At 43.4% G+C, this 19,846-nt stretch overlaps 1 protein-coding gene across 6 annotated transcripts in view; it reads left to right on the plus strand.

Moving 5' to 3' along the window:
- Positions 1-1,827: 1,827 nt before the first annotated feature.
- Positions 1,828-19,846, plus strand: part of CADM1 (cell adhesion molecule 1) — a 358,979-nt gene continuing 340,960 nt past the window's right edge. For 2 of the 6 annotated variants that reach the window (XM_004585094.3, XM_004585096.3), the window contains exon 1: positions 1,944-2,154. In XM_004585094.3, the coding sequence (XP_004585151.2) occupies positions 2,028-2,154 (127 nt within the window). In that variant the 5' untranslated portion in view covers positions 1,944-2,027. Of the gene's footprint in view, positions 2,155-19,846 lie in introns of all 6 variants that reach the window. The other 4 variants (XM_004585095.3, XM_004585097.3, XM_004585098.3 and 1 more) reach the window with 3 other exon arrangements.

A 19,846-nucleotide genomic window follows, 5' to 3' on the forward strand; every position in this document is an offset into this window, starting at 1 on the left:
TTAAAAAAATATGAAATGGGAGATAATAACAGCCTGCACTTTATGGTTTGTTCCAAGGATTAACTGAGATTATTTACTTAAAATACTTCGTAAGAAGTCAATAAACACAAGAGCAACAATGATAACAATAATAACCCTAGGAAATAGTCCCATCGCCATGTGCAAGGGGTTCCGAAAGACAGGTCTACCTTGACATTTTCATACACCACTTTCAGCATGCCTAGGACCCCACTTGTTTCTTAATCCTGAATTCAGTGGGACTCTGCACTACCTCTGACCCAGGCAGCTTTGGCTCGGTTGGTGACAACAGCAGGCCTTTGCCAGCTGGGTGTTAGGCTGTGGTGTGAGGTGGCTTCCTGCCTCAGGTCGTGCAGTCTGCCTGAGGAAGCAGTCCTCCACATCTGGAGGATTGCCTGCAGTTCAGGCTTCCAGGCCTGTAATTACAGCGCACACTATCCGGGCTCCGAAGACAGGGAAGTCTCGAAATTAGTTTATGCATAATGGATAATGGGAGGCTGGTTTTAAGTGTAACTCATTCGGTGAGTTGGCAGATCTTGACTTCCTTTTTGATATGTGTTACTTATTTATTTATTATTTATTTATTTTAGCGAGATGAGGACAGAACGTTGGAGAAGTCATTTGGTGCAGGTCTTCCAGGCCTCTCAGCTGAGGCTTCACAATTTACATTCAGTAATCTCTTGGTCATTTAGCCACAGATAATTTGTCATGGTTTGTTTTAGCTGTTGTGATATTGATATTTATTATGCAAATTGTATTTCCTACATCTTATTGTTCTGCATCCTATGAATACTTAAATTATTATAAACCTTTGCACTTAATATGGCTCGTCCTTCAATTTGATGCTTGAGTAACAGAGGGTCAGAGCGCACACGATCTTCTGGAGGGGAAGAAAATAAGTAATTAAAAAGCAGGCAAACGAGAGAGCCGGCTGCCTGGCGGAGAAGAAAGCCAAGGTAATTTCGGTGCTGGGAGAGCGACTACGGGGAAGCCAGCCGCTTCAGCAGACAGCCTCTGCCGCCCGGGAAAGCCGGGGCACCTGTTGGTCCCCAGCCTTAGGGGGAAGCCTGGGCGTCGGAGCAGGGCCAGTGGGCTGCAGCCCCGAAGCAGGCACAGGCAGCTCCTCCCGGTCCCCTACCGCTGCCCGCAGCCCTGAAGCCTGGACCGACGAGGATTTTTGCTCACACTGTGTATGTGTTGCTTGTGTCACAAGCACGTTACACCCATACCAGGGAGGAGACCCTCTGGGAGCTGGGGGCAGGCGCAGTGCAGCGGTCCGGATCTACCTTCCCGGAGATCCTACCGCCTAGACACCGGCTGGAGGAATCCCGACCCACACCCGACTCCACGGCTCCTCGCTCGCTACTATTGCCCACGTCCACCGCTAGGCTGTGGAGCGGGCTCTCCCGCTCCGCCGGGCGTGCGGAGCACGCATGCACTTCTCCCAGATTGTTTTGTCAATCCGGGGACCTGCATTCGCTCTCTCCACTCTCGCACGCCCTCCAAATCTGTTCCTTCGGTGCAATTGGCAACGTCTGGGGTCCGGGCCAGCTGCGCTCGGCGAGCCCGCGGAGGAGCTCTCTCCTAGCGAGGAGCTCCAGGCGCTGGTCCGCGGCTGCGATTGCTATCAACAACGCTGATCAAGGTGTCCGGCCAGCCAGGCCCGCCCCCTTGGAGCCTGAGCCGCGGCACGCTAGCCGCCCCGGAGAACACTTCTTTCCTGGATCCGGGGAGGGAGAAAGAAAAGCGAATCCAAAATGTAACATAAACATATTTGCATTCGCCCCGCCCCTTGCCCCGCCCCCAGGTGGCGCGGGCGCGCCGCCGAACTCGGGCGCCAGGGGGCGGGGTGCGGGAGGGGGCGAGTCCACCGGGAGCCGGGTTGGGCTCCCTGCGCTGTGATTGGTCTGCCCGGACTCCGCCTCCGGCGCATGTCATTAGCATCTCATTAGCGGCCCGCTCGGGCTCGGGAGGCAGCCACCGTCTCCAGTCTGAGGCAGGTGCCCGACATGGCGAGTGCTGTGCTGCCGAGCGGGTCCCGGAGTGCGGCGGCAGCGGCGACGGCGGCGGCGCCTCCCGGGCTCCGGCTCCGGCTTCTGCTGTTGCTCCTCTGCGCCGCGGCACTGGTCCCCACAGGTAGGTGTGGGCACCGGCCATTTGGCCCCTGAATGTCTTCCGGCACCCCCAGGAGCCGTAGTCTCGGTGGTGGTGGGGAAACGTTTCCATGACAACCTTCCCCCACTTCCTAAATGCGAAGGGAGAGTGTGTGGAGAAGGAAACTCGGGGCTGAGCTCGGAGGAGCTGAGGGGACGGTGGTCCCTTCTGCGCTGCCTGGCGGGCTCTGAAGGAGAACCCTCCGGGGTGGCTGCACCCTTACCTTTTCTCCCCGGGCTGGGCGCGGAGTGGAGTGAGGATGGGGGCCGGGGGGCTACAGAGTATGGGGGAAGGGGCTGGGCCGAAAGCAGCGCAGACCTCCCGGACCCTCCTCAACTCGCTGTTGTCCTCGTAACTTGCAGGTCCTCGCGTCTCCTAGCGCTGCCCAGGCCCCCCCCCCAACTCCGGCCAGCCCCCCGTGTCTCCATCCCCGAAGCCTGCCCACGGTGGACCAGGCGCTTTCGGCGTGGGTCCTCCCCGGCTCCCCAGGACATCCCGGACTTGCCGCGTCCGCGCTCGCCCGCGCTTTGCCTTCCTGCTCCGGCCCCGTGGCGGAGCTGCACGCCTCCCGTGTTTCCTTCCACCCCCCTCGGCTCGGCTGCGGGTGTCCCTGGCCCTGCTCCAGGCGGGGAAAGTTCCCGGGGCCCGGCCCCGCGGGGCGCGGGCCGACGCTCGCTGTCGCCGCCTCTGCGGGCAGGCGCCGGGCGTCCGCAGCCCGTGCGCCCCGCGGCGTCCTCGGCCACGAGTGGGGACGCTGGCCCGGCCGGTCTCCCTTTCGGAGCCGTGTGGAGGCGGGCGTTCGCGCGCGGCCTCTGCGGCCCCGGGCGGGCACCCTGCGGGCCTCCGGGCGCCCCGCACAAGGATAGCCGCCTTGGGAAGGTGCCCAGGGACGGCCGTGCACGCCCTGCGCCTTTTCGCCGAGGCGGCCGAGCGCTCGGCAGGAGCTCCATGTGTGGCTTCCCCGTGTACTGGGCGCGTTGGCGTGGTCGGGAAAGAAGAGGGCAGTGTTTGCATTTGCTAACAAAAGGCAGCCCGGAGCTCTTCCCCAGCGGAGAGGCCGTCCACGCTGGCTGCACCCTGCCTTGCCTTCCCGCCACCTCGCCGCGCTCGACTATAGCGCCCGGGGCCCCGCGCCCCTTTGGCCGCCTGCTGCGGACCGAGGGGGAGCCAGCCGCCGGTGCAGGAGGGGGTGCAGTAGGCGCAGAGCCCCTCCTTGCAGCTCCGGAGCCGCAGGACCCGGGAGCAACAAGTGGCGCGGAGGACGCCGAGAGCTCAGCCCCCCCGGCCGCGGAGCCCCCAGCCCCAGGCGGGCGGCGCGCGGGGCCGCCGTTGGGCTCCAGGGGCGCCTCTCCGCTTGAGCCGTGCCTTTTGTTTACACGCTAGAGGACACACAGTTATGTAAACACCGCAGGAGGCAAGATGTAGAAAATGAGCCTGTCTGGGTGATGCTAGTTTTGCATTGGGGGGGGGGGGGAGGGAGGATGCGGGCTGGTTACCTGTCCCCGAAACAGGCTTGCGGAGGAGCTGTTTTTTTGTTTGTTTGTTTTGTTTTGGTGGGGTGGGCATTGGGACTCTGCAGGGGTGGGAGGCTTGGCTTCAGTTTCTGCGTTGAGGACTTTGTCCTATCATGCCAGTGTCTTGTTTCCAAATGCTGTTGATGTATTTAATTTTTTTCCTCTGTGAATTCTTAATTTGTGACTTAGGAGATGATGGGGTTCAGCCCATGCAGGTGTGGTTACGGCTTCATTTCGGGTGATGTCTGCGACTGGACGGGTTCAATAAAACGTTCCTCAAAGAGATCCCTCCCTCGTGTAAAAAGCGCCAGTGTCAGTTAAACGTGGGCACGTGAGTTAAGGCTCGGGAACTGGCGCATAACAGAGGCAACAATAGACTTGTATTGCTGCAAGGAAAAAAAAAAGTGGAGAACGGGGTTGAAATGCTCAGGTCCCGGGCATTGCCTTTCAACCAAGAAGTGGGAGCCCTGCGCTGCCGCTTAGCCACGAGGTAGGCGCCCAGCCCGCCTCGCCTCTCGAACCTGCTCCGGAGAGCACCGGGAGTGGCAGCAGCACTCTGTAAGTGTAGCATGAGAAGTTGCTTTCCTGGCTAGCGATCTATATATATGCCGATTTAGAAAGGAGCGGTCTGGAACTCTAGCGTGCATGTCAAAGCTACAGGAACATTCTGTTGCCAGTTACCATGGAAGCAGCTTCTTGCTCTCGTGTACATCCCTGTTTGTATGCCGGTTATCAGACTGTGTTCAAATTAGAAAGTAATTGGCTTTGATTTGTAGTGAGGGGGCTGCAGTGACTTACTTTACGTTCCCTTTTTTTCTCTCCGAGTGCATGTTTCGTACGTGTTGAGTTTGAGAAGAGGATCTTGGACCTGCCGTAGGTCCCATTTTACAGGGAATAAAATTTCCAGTGGGTACCGGGTGGCTTTTTTTCTTAGCCATCCTCTTTGAGCTTTTTCAAAAGCCTCCAGTGCCCACTCCTAGGGTTAGAGAAACCTGTTGGTGAGCCTGCTCTCTTCATTCTTCTTGTTATCTTCTTGCTGGGAAAACGAAGAAGGGCCATTGTGCAGTCGGTCCTGGGTCTGTTTTCTTCTGTAACTGAAGTCCTGCATCCCCAATGCAGCCACAATGGGATTGCCTAAGTTACTGCACAGTGCTGGTCGTGCCTGTGGGCTTGTTTAAGGTGCATGCATGCTGCTGTTTTCCATCCCTCCAGAAGCAGGGGCGGATTCTCTTACCTTCTTTCAGGATTAGATAAGAGGGCTGCCGGGGAGGGGGTTTGTCGTGGGGAAGGGAAGCCCTGGGACTGAGTTTCCCTTGCCGTAGCCTGTTTGAGCTCGTAGACCCCGGGTAGGGACTTTACAAAAGTGCCGCCCTGCTCTTGCTGCCTTCCCCTGCATCAAATTGAATAGCGGCAGGAGGGACTTGCACTTGTCTGTGATAGCTTTGATAAAATATCCCTCATTAATGCCACTTTATATTTACAGTGTGTCACTGGAGACGCACAAGGCTTCATTTAGTGACTGGTGTGACGAGACAAGCTTGCATTATTTGCCCGGGACATTTTGGAGAAACAAGAGACCCATTGAGAGTAATCTTTTGAAACGAACAAATACGAAAAAGGGGGAAATAAAAGAGCAGGCAGTCCTGTGGAACAAAGAGCTTTATTCATATGGATGTTGTACATGCTTTATCCAGTTTCCCCCAGTGGCCCTCCTGGTTAAGGAGAGTGGGACCGGGAAGACACCAATGGGCAGGACACTTTCACTTCCTCTCTCACTTCCTGACTTTATGTGCTTTATCAGAGTTGGTCCCCGAATCAGTGCCTGCTCATCTTTCACCACTCCCTGTAAATTCCCAGAAGGTAATGGGTTCTTGAGTCTCAAAGGGAGATTTGGAAATCCAATCTCCCTGCTCCCAGTGTCATCAGAAGGAAGTGCTAGCTACCTGTTGAGGTTGATGGTCATTGAGGATATGTTGGCTGAAGGGAAAGAGGTGTCACTTTTCTTTGACATGTGTCAAAAAGTGGTTGATAGTCCATGTCAGATTGGTAAGATGTCTTATAGGCATCCTATTTCTTTTAAAGAAATGTGATGAATGCTAAAATCCACAATTTTCTGCATTGTGGTGTTTCTGGAGTTTTTAGTGATTCTCGTTACACCTGATACATCCTAGTGTCATACCTGAGTGAAATTTTATTTTTCTTTGGCCTGTAATGCTAAATGAATTTTTTAGGCCTTTAAAATGGATAATACTGCTGTGAATATAAACTGTCTCATGCTCCTTGGGTTTCTGCAAGTGACATTTTAATGTCTAATAATTGGCCACTTAGAATTTACATTTTAAAAATGTTTGTGTGTGTATGTTTTTAACAAAAGGCCTGTTTTTATGTGGGAAAATCACTTTAAATTGGACCAATCTAATCCATGTTATGATTTAAATGGAAATTTATCAGCATTTGAGAAAAATTGTGAGAAATAAATCCAGAGGATTGAAGTGCTGTATATCTTTGTTGTGAAGAATAATACTGACCATTGCGTTGGGCAATTTTAACTGAAAATCCAGCACGGAAAGGAGAAATCACACAGCGACATCTGTTGCAGAATTGAAAATTTGCTGCTTTGAGTTGGAAGCAATTAGCTCCATATAAGCGCATAATGGTATCTGTGTATGTGTGTGTGTTGATAGAAATATGTGTGTACACGTGCTTATACATGCATTTATATGCACATTATACAAAGTCTAATACCCAAGATTCATGTTCACTTTAAAAGGAATTTAATAGAAAAATGTCATCTTTTAGCACAAAAGCTCTTTTTTAAAAAATATTACCATTTTTTAAAGTAGTAGAGATTCTTATAATCATGGAATTTCACAAAGGGGAATGATACAAGAAATCATCTTGTTATATCTCATTATCTGGAAATGAAGAGGCTAAAAGCCCAAGGAAAGGGACCTTGCTCGCAGCTGACTTGAGGCTAAGTGAGCTGCAGATCCTGCGTGGGGACAGGTCTCTTGATGTCCAGCCAGTGGACCTTCTGTTCCACCTCCTGGCAGGGATGCCCAGTGCTGGAGAGGGAGCGCGGGTAGACATTCTCTTGGCTACAAATACTTGATATTCTGAAGGCAGCAGGATTAATAGTTGCTGTAGGTAATAAAACCGTGGATCAAAGAGGTGGCCTGTAGGTAGAAAGGCCCAGTTCTCAGTAACATTGTCTTGGTGTTGACAAATTATTCTGAAACCTGTGGACTTGATTTGGCAGCCACCATACCAGTGTCATCCAAAATGTCATCACAGAGCAGAACTCCAGCTCTGTGGCTGTGACAGGTCAGGTATTCCATAGTGAGGGTCTGATTTTTAAGATTTTCATTTCTGTTAATATTTACAGTAGGACTGGTCTCATATAACTGAGGGAAAAGGGCGGCTCCTTGGTCAAGCACGAGTGGGTAGCCGGATTGGCTTTAGCAGATGCTCATCTGTTCTCATTCACAGGAAAAGCTGAGAATAACTTATTTTAAGGAAGAAAAAAGTTTTACTTTTGTAAGATGAATTCTGTTTCACATTTTTTTTGGTCATTTTATTACAGCAGTTTTCAAATATATACGAAAATGGCAAAAATGCCGTATTTAGCGCTGTATCCAAATCAGCTAGTTTCAGTCATTATCCCACTCTGCTAAGTCTTTTTCCTCTATGCATCCTCCTCTTCCCAGCTTTGTTTTAAATAAATCATGGACATTGTGTAATTTCTTCCATGATTAATTTTGAATGAATCTCCAAGATACAGCTTTTCTTTTCTCCGTCATAACAAACAATGTTATTTTTCAGAATATACGCATGAGTGTAATTTCACAAACCTAGTGGAAAATGGAATGAAGGGTTTATTTTGGTGACAGAAAAATTGAAATCCATGCGTACAGAGGATCCTCAAAAAATTCATGGAAATACATGTTAGGCACGGACTTGAAATTTTTTGCACCAACACAAGATTTTCTTTTCGTTCCATTTTTCCACGTGTCTTGATTGAATATACAGATTTTGTGTTCTGCCTTTGCTTACTGAGGAAGGTAAAATAAGGGGTTGTTGCAGTGAGTGAAGGCAACTGGCAGAAATCAGAGAAGCCAGAGAGCCACAACTGCCTGCAAGCAGGAGATGGCTTATGATTTAGTTTATTTTGAGCATGGTTTTGTTTGGATCGGATAAGATGCATTTTATTGTTGTGTAAATATGCAGTAATTGTAGATAATCCCTCACTGTGGCATGCACCCTTGGCCACACTGGTGATTTCCAGTTGTTTCCATAATGAATACCCTCTGTGTAAGGGCTTCCATAGGGAAGGCTTATTTCAGTTTGATGGCTGTGAGTAACTTCATTTGTTAATCTTTGTGGTATCAGTGCCTTTGCATTTTGTGCATATATTGCTTAAAAGGAAAAATGTCTTTTCCCGTTTCTAACTGGCTAAGTGCTAATTTCAGTCATTCAGTATCTGAGGTGATCACGACTTTGGCATGGGAAGCCCATCCGACCAAGCTGTAAGTATTGGGTCTGATTGTGCTGGGGATAAAAGCATGATTGGGAGAGAAAAAGTTATTTCCTTTATTTCTCGATCTTTGCCTCATTGATTTTAACTATGAATTTTTATCTTCAACCAGCAACATTGGAATGCTTCAGTGTTAATTTCTGGGTTCCTTTGATTTTTTTCTGAAAATAGGTTGGCTCCATTTTCCAAGGTTCATGAAGTACGAGTTTTTTTTAAGAGGTTCTTTCACATATTTTATGCAATATCAACTATAAACCTGAATTTTTTTTTTTTTTTTTTTTGGTTTCCATCGAAACAGGTATTAACACATGAGCTGATTTTGAAGGTTCAGAGTGGCCCTGGACAGGTGAAAACCCGTCTCCTACGTCCCTCCTGAGTCTCCACACATTTCACACAAAAGGAATGCACTTTGGGGAGCCTCAACAAAATCAAATAAAAAGCCTTTGTTTGGAAACCATCAATGGAGGAAAGAACCCACTGGAATGTTTGTAATTACAAGTGGCACCTCAGTGTTTAAATTTCAGAAGCCAGTTTCTTTTTCAGAGATTTAAATTGCAGGCTCTAGCGCGCAGCTGCTGTTGTGGTTAACGGGCTGTTCCTCTTTGAAGATGGTCCAGCGCTGGTTCTCAAAAGCTTTGGTGCAGTTGACCTAGAACTGCAGTCAGGAAAAACGGAAATGTAGAAATTTATATATCTAAGTGTATATATATATATATATAAAACTCACACTTCCAGAATGATGTGGAGCCTTTACTCAAAAGAGAAGCTTGGCATTAAACTTTGAGGGAACGCAAGCACTGAGAAAAACCCATTATGAGTGACAGGTGTCTTGAATGAGCTGATTATCTTAAAGAATGATGTGGGATGGGTAAATTTTTTCTTTTAGTAGATGTTTTACTGAAATATAGTCATTTGACCCAACATTTTGATCTAGGTATTTCAGAAATGTTGAATAGGCTTGAAATGAAAATGCTGTGATATATATTTAAATGCTACTCAGTGTTTGAAGTTGAAATCCCAATGACAGGGACTTTTTAAAATGCCTAGAATAAGTATCTTGCTCTTGGCAGCCTTTTTTGGGAAGGTGGGCACTCTCATTCCTCTTGAGCTGTCCAGCACTGGACTGCAGTGTCACATTGGAATGAAGTTGTGTATTCCTTGCAAGGGGTGACGAGGGAGAGGATCTGCCTGAAAACAAAGGGTTTCGCAGCCCATGACCTCCCATTGTTCGTGCCTGATCTCTACTTGACTGGGATGAAGACAGAGGTTGACCCGTGGGAAGCAGACCCTTTCGTATTTGCGGTATCACCTTTTCAGTGTCTCCGCTGTTCTGAATGAAACCATCGGCATCCTGGTCTCCAAGGCCTCTACCTTTGGAGTCTTCCCCCTCCTCTTTCAGCTTTCCTCTTGGACTGAAGTAAAATGGGGCTAATTCTTTCTCCATGTTCTCTCTGAAAGCCTCAGTGTCCTCTCCAAAGTGGGTATGGCTAAGAGAAGTTTCCTAGCCACACGCTGCACGCCACCCTCCCAGCCCCCCTGCTGTCAGCAAGGACTCAGGTCGGCCTACTGCAGTTCTACTACTTTTCAGGATAGACATGTGACCCTTTGTTTCAGAAAACTAACCTCAGATTTTCACTTCTTGTTCCTCCCTCTACTACCCTCTCATTCCCTCTCTAATTGCCCTCATTTCTTATTACTTTTCAGCCCAATCCTGATGGGACTGGAAGACTGATGATTCTCCAGTGAGGCCGAGGAAGAAAGTGGTGCTGCTGATCAGCTTTCCACTGGTTGCCATTGCACAAAATTACCCTCTTCACTGCTTTTCCCTTGACTGTCTTGGTTTATAGGCATAGGATGGCCGATTCTCCTTGCCTGCCTTGAGAATAAACACCTTCCTTTTGTAGCTTTTATTTTAGCTAACACCCACTTTACCTAAAATAGACCTCAAGACAGGTTTTTTTTTTTTCCTTTGCTTTTTGCTTTAAAGGTATATTCATGAGTAGTTTTCAATATGCCAAGCTAAGACAAGCTGCTGTTGACATTATGGTGATGATTTTAATGGAAATTTAAAATTTTGGAATGTTGGAAAGATCTATGTGGTAGTCTGTATTGGAATATGAGAAGTTACTACAGCACCAAAATGGGGTAACTGAGTCAAAAAATCTCAGACTGCTGAAGTCAGACATTTAGACAGAAGGTGAAGTCGTGAAGAAATAGGAAGAGTTAGGGTCAAAGTCAAAGAGAAAGGGAGTTGGCAGAGGTGAGCTTGGCTCCTCCGAAGATGAAGCCAGGGCCTCCCCTCTGAGTAGTGACCAGTGCTCCTGTCCAGTTCTTGGGGTTCCTAAGAAAAACGTGCTGGCAGACATGATAGTGAAGTGCTCCTAAATCCAGACCTTTCTTAGCCAGTGTTTGAAACATGCTTGACTTTGGGAGTAGTGTTGCCTAACTAATCCAGTTATGTTCGACATCATGCTAGGCTGTGATTTTGTTTGTAGTATTGTAGATAATACAGAGGGTGTATTCTTGCTGCTCTAAGAAGCAAAAAAAAAAAAAAATGAAGTCTTTGTTTCTCAGTCTGAATTCTAGGTTTAGAATCGTAAGGGTCTTTCTAAGGCCTATATCTGGTAGTGTTTCCCTGTTCCCCCCTTTCTAGCATCCCTACCCTTTCAGAATTCAATTCTTGTTCCTGGAAAAAAAAATATGCAGTGTAACAAAGTGGCATATACAATTTTTTGATTATTTTAGAATGTCTTGGGACAGTTTTGTGGGGAGTGCATTCTGTGCCAAAATGTGTGTATTGTGGTCCCTTGCTGATGGGTGTGATAAGCCAGGCTACAGAGAGATTACAAGCCATCGGAACAGAAAAGGAACATTGCCTCATTTCTCTTGCAGAAACCTTTATTTAAACAATGGAAACTTCAAAGATAGGGAGGAAAAAAAACAAGTTAATTTAGTGCTAAATTACTGCTCAAATGGTTTTATCTTTTAAAAGGTTCAAGTAGAGATTAGCTTAATCGACACTGAATTTTCGCTTTTCCTTGTGCGTATCTTGTGAGCACATTTCCTTGTGCAGAGATCTCTTTCTCTTCCTTTAGTTTGTTAGAAATCATGGAAATGTTAGTTGCTCTGATCCCTGTTATTCTTGGGTCAGATTGGCAAGTGGAATAACCCAGTTAAGTAATACAATAGTGAAAGCGAGTGCTTGTTAGTTAATGGACGGTAAAAAAAATCGGCAGACGCTTGGCCCAGTGGTCAAGAGGACAGTTGGGTGGCCCACACCTATTGCTGATTCCCATTGAGTCCCAGCTCTGCTTCCAGTTCAGCTTGCTGTGAACACTGGGAAGCAGCAGGCTGTGTCTCAAATACTTGGGTTGTTGCTGCCTGTGAGGGAGACCAAGATTGAATTCCTGGTTCCTGGTTTTGATCTGGTCTAGCCCCAGTACTTCCAAGTATTTGGAAACTGGAATAGTAGATGGAATTTTGTGTCTCTGCTTTTCAGATAAATAAGTGATAGAATATCCAAAATAGAATGAAGTCAGACACGAACATGTTTAAGAAGGGAATGTTACCCAATTATCTATTTGTCAGTTTTCTTGAAACAGATGCTGCTTGATGTTGGAGTTTATGTGTCAGGTTACCACGTGTAATAATCACATTTGTAAATCCCTCACATGTTCAAGAATACTGAAAAAAGTCATACAAAGGATTGATTCAGGGTGAACTCCCCAGCATCTGTGAGGTGAAGTTGAAGAGCTGAGTGAGAATACAATCCACTCCACAGTTGAGTGTTTTCTGAAAGTGAATGAAATCATCTGGTAACCTTGGAGAAACTGATGGTGATAATAATCTCTTAATAGCTAGGCCTTGTAAGAGAGATAGGATTTTATTATTTTACTCAGCTTTCTCTATTTAATAAACTGCTTAGTCGAGAAATGATGTTTCTGTAGTTAACAAGTAAGACATGTGGTAGGAAAATGAGCATTGAAAAATAAGTTAAAAAATGGGAATCGATTTTGATACTCAGCACGTTATTGAGAACCTCTCCAGAACATTTTAATTTATTTTTACAACTTGTATTTTTAAAAATTTCAGAATCATAGGGAAGTAGAAGGAAGGGTACATAGACAGTGAATACCTGTATTTATTTACCGTACTGAGATTCATCAAGTGCTAACTTGTGCTCATTTGCTTAATGATTCTTTCTCTCGAAATCATACAATCACACATCCTCAATTGTCTTTTTTCCCCCTGAAGCATGGAAAACACGAGTTTTAAGGATCATGAGGCTTCATTCTTGAATACTTTCAACTTTCAGCATGTCGCTCGGAAGAACATGGATATTTTCAATCTCAGTAACTTTATGACTTAAAATTATTACATTAATTCAGTAATGTTACCTGATATTTACTCTGTGTTCAAACTTATCCTTTTTTTATTGTTACATTTTATGTTTCTTTGTCTTCCTTATCCAGAATCCATCAGACATCCCTTGCTTTCTGTCCTTTAATATAGAGTTGTTTTCCTGCTTTCTATTTTTGTTGTTGGAGTTGTTTCCATTAAGGAGTTCTTGATAGGGTATCTTTCCTGGCATTAACATTTTGATGAGTTTAGACCTGCTGTTTTATAGAATGTTCTACACATTGATCATTCCGCCGTAGTTTGCTTCAGATGAAGCAAAAATCTTTGTCAAGAATACTGCGTAATTAATGTTGCCACCTTTTTTCAGCGTCACAGCAAAAGTGAAGATGTTTACCCTCTTACTGTTTTATCCCTTGTTTAGATAAACAAGATCAGATTGATTACTTGCCTTAGGTTGATTTACAGATTTGTCCATTTTTGTTTCTTTGTAATTGTTGAGTAATTTGTAAGATATTTTGAAGCTGGAATCTTGTTCTCTAGTTCCACTTTACTTAATGATTGCCGCAGAACTGATAAATCTTGCCTGAATCAAAACCAGAAATTTCTCTCATTCTGAAATTTCTTTTTTATATTGAGTACATTCAACATAAATAAGATTTTGCTGTTGCCTTCCTCTCCTTATTTTTAAAAATCAGATGTGCTTATGGATTTGAAAAAATAAAAGTTCAATGTAGTATATTTTATTACTGTCATCTTTGACTGGTGTGATTCTTCAGATTGATTCCTTTATCCTTTTGATATACTTGAGATATTCGCATTAATTTTTAAGCACTTTCTTATTTCATCTCACAAGAGGGTATGTAAATCTACCTTATATTTTCCCTATGTCAGAGCCAGTCAAGTATTTTCCCCAAGGAGGCTTAGTTCCTTTAAGTGAGGAAACAGACGCATTGCTATTGATATGTCATTGTTCCTAACCCTTCTTGTCTCAGTGGACAGAACTGCAGTGCACGTGCGTGGACACACAAACACCCACAGGGATACACATGCATACACGCATACACATAACAGTGGATAACGCATATGTGTACACACACACACATACACACACACACACTGGGATACTGGGAAGCGCATGAATGGGCATGCACACACACACATTTACTCACTTGCATTATGAGTTCAAACTGATGCCTTCAATTCCAAACCCAACATCCAAAAGTTCTTTCTTCCCATTTCCCATTTGTTATTTGTGTCTTCCTCCCTCCAAGGTGAAAACCTCAATTTTCAGCCACATTATTGTCTTACAGTTAAGCTAAACGACTTTTGAAATTAATCCCCCAGTTAATTCACAGAAGGTAGACAATAAGAAAGCCAAGTGAAGTTAGACGTTTTTTGCCATTCTTTTTTTTTGTTTGTTTGTTTAAAGATTTATTTCCATCAGCTGCATTAAGAAAATGTGTACACACACACACACACACACCCCGGAATATTACTCAGTCATACAAAGGATGAAATACTTGACATTTTGCGACAAAGTGAATGCAGCAGAAGATCACTATGCTAAGTGAAATAAGCCAGACTCAAAAACAAAAATACAAAGTTTTCTCTTATTTTTGATAGTTACAGAGGGCTAAAAACTGTGCTGTCAAGTAATTTGGTGTGTAGTACAAATACCGCTCCACTGTGTGAACGTATATTCTCATTTAACATGTTAAAATAAATTGGAGGATAGTGAAAACTCTTGGTGTGATGCTTAGTTCTTAATGTGGATGTTGTCCTGTGGGTAGTCAGGTAGCAGAAAAACCTCATTGGTTTGTACGCTTAAATGGAGCTCTTGCTATATATACTGTATATTAATGAAATGTTAAAAAAAAGTATTTGAAGGACAGAGTGACTGAGAGAGATGAAGCAAAGAGAGATGTTCCACATGCTAATTCACTCCTTAGATGGCCGCAACAGCTCAGAGTGGGCCCGGCCAACACCAGGAACATGGAATTCTAGATGTCCCATATTAGTTGCAGGAGCCCAAACACTGGGCCATCTCCTGCCACCCTCCGAGATACAGGGATCTGGACTGAAAGCAAAGTATCTAAGACTGGAGCTGGTCCAGCTTGGATATGGAATGCTGGCATTGGAAGAATTGGCTAACGCACTGTGCTATAATACTAGCCCTGCCGTTCTTTTAGTGTTTAAAATGGACCTCACTGACAGTAATTGGAATACTGTTGTCACAGGTTCACAAATTGGATTTGTTTGTGTTTGTGTTGTTGATTAAAGAGACACATAATTTGGATCATTTATATTTATATTCAATTTTAGGATTTTTTATATTTTAAATTTTTGAATATAAATCTTAACGTGTCTAAAAATCAAAATCATATAAAGAAATCTCACTTGCTACTGTTTACCTTCTGTTACATCCCACTAACCTTAGAGAAATCAGCTCATTTTCTTATGTATCTTTTCTATTGAAAAATAATAGGTCATGTTCTATCTTTTTTGAAGATTTATTTATTTTTATTGGCAAGACAGATTTGCAGAGAGGAGGAGAGACAGAGAAATATCTTCCATCTGCTGGTAAACTCTCCAAATAGCTGCAAAGGATCCAAAACCAGGAGCCAGGAGTTTCCTCCAGGTCTCCCAAGCAACTGCAGTGTTCCTTGGCTTTGGGCTGTCTTTCCCAGGCTGCAGGCAGGGAGCTGGATGAGAAATGGAGCATCTGGAACATGAACCAGTGCCCATATGGGATGCCAGTGCTTGTACATAAAGTACTACCGGTTGAGTCATCATCCTGGTTCCAAATGTTCTACTTTTTAAACTTTCATGTGAGGCTTTATGTTTTACCTTTCTGCTCAACAATAAAAGACAAGCACATATCATCAGTCTGTTTTTAATTGTAGTAGAACTTGAAGTACACAATAAAACACATTTTGCATTGAAGCTTTAGACATAGAGAACTATATTTAATATCTTCATTCTTGATCTCAGTAATTCCCATTAACTTGTAGATAGTTGCCCATTGATTCGTTTCACAGATGGTAACACTGGGAAGGTACCAGGTTCCTTATTCTTGAAGGTCAAGTTTCAAACCTCAGGAACAGGGTATGAGCCAGATTCATCCTCAAAACTCAAAATTGTAAACCTCTGACTAGTTTCTAAGAATTTAAAATGTCTAAAATACCATGTCTTTGCCACAGCTGCTGCTATTTTTGGTTTCTAAAGGAAGACTACCAGTGCCTACCAAAGAGCCCCAGACATCTGGGAGCCATTTCCCTTGCTGTCCTCTTTCTACCAAGTTTTGCCTATTTTCATTTTACGGATAAGAAAAGTAGACCTAAATTGGTGTATTAATTCCTTAATAGGTCCATACCTTTCACATGAGAAATGGCTTGTTGCTGTGTTTAAAAAAAAATGAAATGGGTAAATCAGTCTGTTTTGTGCAGTTGCTTCCACTGTTTGTGTGGCTATATAGTTTGGTGCAAAATGAGACTGTGACAAAATTCAGCTTATAAAGTTAACTGCCTCCAACGAACAGAAATAAGGTTTTCTTTCGGTCTTAAGTGGAACACAGGATAGATTCTTTGTATGTGTGTGTGTATGTGTGTATTATATCCTTAATATTGCTTCTAGATGGAGCTTTCTAAACGCAAATCAGCTTGTCATTTTGTGGCTGAACATCTTGAAATGTCTTCTGGGTACCTTAAGGGTAAAGTTTACTCTCTGAGTATGTCCTGTAATCTCCATCACTTGACTGCTGTCTTCCCCTCCTGCTCTCTTCTTGCTGGCTCTCCGTGCTGTGTTCTTGCTGTGGGACTGCTGTAGCGAATGTGCCTCAGATGCACCTTGCTCTCATGCTTCTCTGCCTGGAGCATTCTTCTTGCATAATTCCTACATAATCTTTTCAGAATCAACTCAAGCATGCATCAGCACTTTAAGGAAACTTCTGTTCCTCAGGCTTGTTACATGTCTTCTCTTTGTGCCCTTCCTCTGTATTTCGCTGAGAGTTTTTCCTGACTTCTCTTGTTTGGTCTTGTCTTACATCCTTCCCTGAATTGCCCAGGTCTCACCTATATACTTGTTGTGGCTTTTGTATTTGTCCAACATCTTCTACCAATAGAAATGCTGCATTCTTCTGCCTTTCATGCTGATATGTTTAAATCCTGTGCATGCATAGAGGCCCAGGTCCAGTGTTTTTTTTTTTTTTTCCAAGTCTTACGGGTCATAAATAACTCCCCAGTCTGTATATAATGTTTTCCTTTCAGCTTCCACTGCAGTTTGTCTAACCCTCTCATGACTTTTGACGTTTCATTTTAATATATGTTGACAAGTACCCATGGACACATTCCTTCTAGCCCTATAGAGAGGTTATTCATCTTAGTGCCCTTATTAGCATAAAGTCCAAGGCATACAACATGCGTAATAAACACTTATTAAAGCAGTGAATGGTTTGGAAATTAGGTTCCATTTACCATTAAATAATTTATAATCCTTTCATTATAAATATGAGTGAACAGGGAATGTTATGTTACTAATTCAATCTTAAAACCAGTGCAAAAATGTGTCCACTCCTAAGCCTTGTTTATTCACAATCTCCATTTCCCTGATACACAATATAAATTTCCAATGTGTACGTATCCCATCATTTTTTTCATTAGTTATGAATCATGGTAGATGGGCTGTAGAATTTGCACTGGCCTTTCTGTTTATGAATTTAATTCAGTAATTTTCTTACTTATTTTGGGGGCTATAATTCTTAGAATTCTAGTAGAAATTATTTCTTCTGACATAATGAAGAGTTTGACTTTTTTTGCAGCTCAAAAAATTGACTTCTAATGTGTTTGTGCATGGTTTTTTGTTGAGCAATCATTGGAAAGATTTAGACTCGCAGCCCAGATAAAAATCTTGTTTTAACACGGAGATATATTCTCAGAAGAAGCATGGTGAACATACGGAAATTTAGACCTCAGGGTAGCAGTTTTCCTTGTACAGTAATAAAGATATGTGTGGAGTCAGTGGTTATAGGATCAAAAAATAGATCACTGTAATCGGATCAAACATGAGAAACGGCTTGTTGCTGTGTTTAAAAAAAAAATGAAATGGGTAAGGCAGTCTGTTTTGTGGAGCTGTTTTTACTGTTTGTGTGGCTATATAGTTTGGTGCAAAATGAGACTGTGACAAAATTCAGCTTATAAAGTTAACTGCCTCCAACAAACAGAAATAAGGTTTTCTTTCAGTCTTAAGTGGAAAACAGGGAAGATTCTATGTGTAGGCAGAGGGAGTGTGTTTGCTAACATTATCTTTTTAATTTAGGAGAAGTTTGGATTTTGTTCTTCCCTGTGAATATAGAGGTGGAACCACTCTAACCAGAGTTTATTGCTGTAATATTTTTAAAATGCATTCGTAACACTGATGTACCTGTGACCTTGGGAAGGCGTTTTTTGAAGAGGAGGGGGTGGCAAGCCCTTTTCCTCACTGTCATAAGTGATGCCTACTCAATAACTCTAACTTCTTGACAGTATTGGGAGAGGGAGGAGGGCCTATCGTAACTTGTTTTTATGGCTTATTTCTGAAGTGTTCCTTTCGTAGTCACATCCATCAGTTTAGACTTCTCTTTTCTCTGCCTTAGGCATGCATCCAACCTAGACTGTGTTTGGTGCTTTAAATGCTTTGAATTATGGCAAATCGTAGTATTTTATCGATGCTTCCCTTGTAGCTATCTAGCTCTATAGTCTCTTAGGTTACACAGCTTGCATTTCTTCAGCATTGTGAGTGGATTATTGCAATTAGTTGAGGTTTGGAGAGGAATGGCAGATCTTTCGTTTTTCCTACTTTTTGTTGTATCTGCCCCCTTCTTGGTACATTTTAAAATTTTTTCAGGGATTGCTCTTTTAAAAAATCCTTTAAGTCAGTGGCATTAAACTCTTTACACCATAACTCTTAGCAGATACATCTTTATCAGTGTGACTTACTGTCAGGTTTGATAGCAATAGTAAAGAAAATTTTTATCTTAAAATACAGATTTTGTCAGTGTGTTAACATATAGTATTTGATATTATTCAAGAAGAAGAAAAGATTAATCAGTTTCTTCTACAATTAGATGACTAATGCTTCAAGCATAATATTTAAAAATAGTTGCTTCTAGGTCCTGTCTGCAGGATTGCTATTTCATTATTGTGGTCTTTTGCATGAAAACAAGTTGATGTGTCTTTAAATAACTCTCATTCAGCTTTATTTTCCCTCTGAATTGTCATTCCTCAATTATTATATTCCATTCATGAATTATGCTTAGAAAGAATTTCAGACTAAGGTAGTAGCAGAATTTTTCTTCATTTTTTTAAACCAAAAATTATCTCAATTTTCATATTAATTTACCTATTATTACATCTCTTTATTCTTATTTCGTAAGGTGAATGCATACAGAGTTAGGTTTTAATAGAATAATTTTTAAGGTTTTTGGAGTTTTTAAAGTGAGGTCACCACCTTCAAGATTTTGACCTGAACTTTTCATGAACTGAAGGATGAAGAAAAAAGATAGATTAAAAAAAGAGATGAATATATAATGTACTCATAATGGAATAACTGATCAAACTTAAATTCATTTTATAACATCCAGTAGTGGTTCCCAAAGCATTCTACCATTTCAATGAAGGGAAGTTCTATATTTATTAAATCTAATCTCCCCTGTTAGACTGGTTTTTTTAAAAAATGTTTATTTACTCATTTTTATATTTTATTTGAAAGATAGAGTGACAGAGATTTTCCACCTCCTAGTTCACTCTCCACATGCCCACAATAGTCAGGACTGGGCCAGGAGACAGGAACTCCATTTCGGTCTCACCTGTGGAAGACAGCAATCTCTTGCCTACCAGGCACGTTAGCAGGAAGCTGGATGGGAAGCAGAGCTGCAGGTGAGCTAATCCCAGGCTCTTTGACAAGGAATGTGGGCAGCCAGTGCTTTAATCCAGGGAAAACACAATGCCCTCCCTCATTTGAAGAAAATATTTTACTCTTCAAATACAACAAAGATGCTAGGCTGTATCTTCTTTGTGTTCTCTTTGATGTCTTGGGAAGTGTGACTGGCAACAGCAGAGAACTACTAAGGAGCAGAGGTTTCAGGTTGTTGCAGGAAGAAGGAAGCTAGCAAAGAGAGTATCTTGAAGGTTTTCTACTTAAGCAAAGGCTAGAAATCATGGGGAAGAGAAGGAACAACATTCCAGATTAAGGAGAAGCGCGTGAATAAAGATTTACAGATAAAAAAGCTTAG

The sequence above is a fragment of the Ochotona princeps genome, chromosome 4, assembly GCF_030435755.1.
Source record: "Ochotona princeps isolate mOchPri1 chromosome 4, mOchPri1.hap1, whole genome shotgun sequence".
Taxonomy (NCBI): domain Eukaryota; kingdom Metazoa; phylum Chordata; class Mammalia; order Lagomorpha; family Ochotonidae; genus Ochotona; species Ochotona princeps.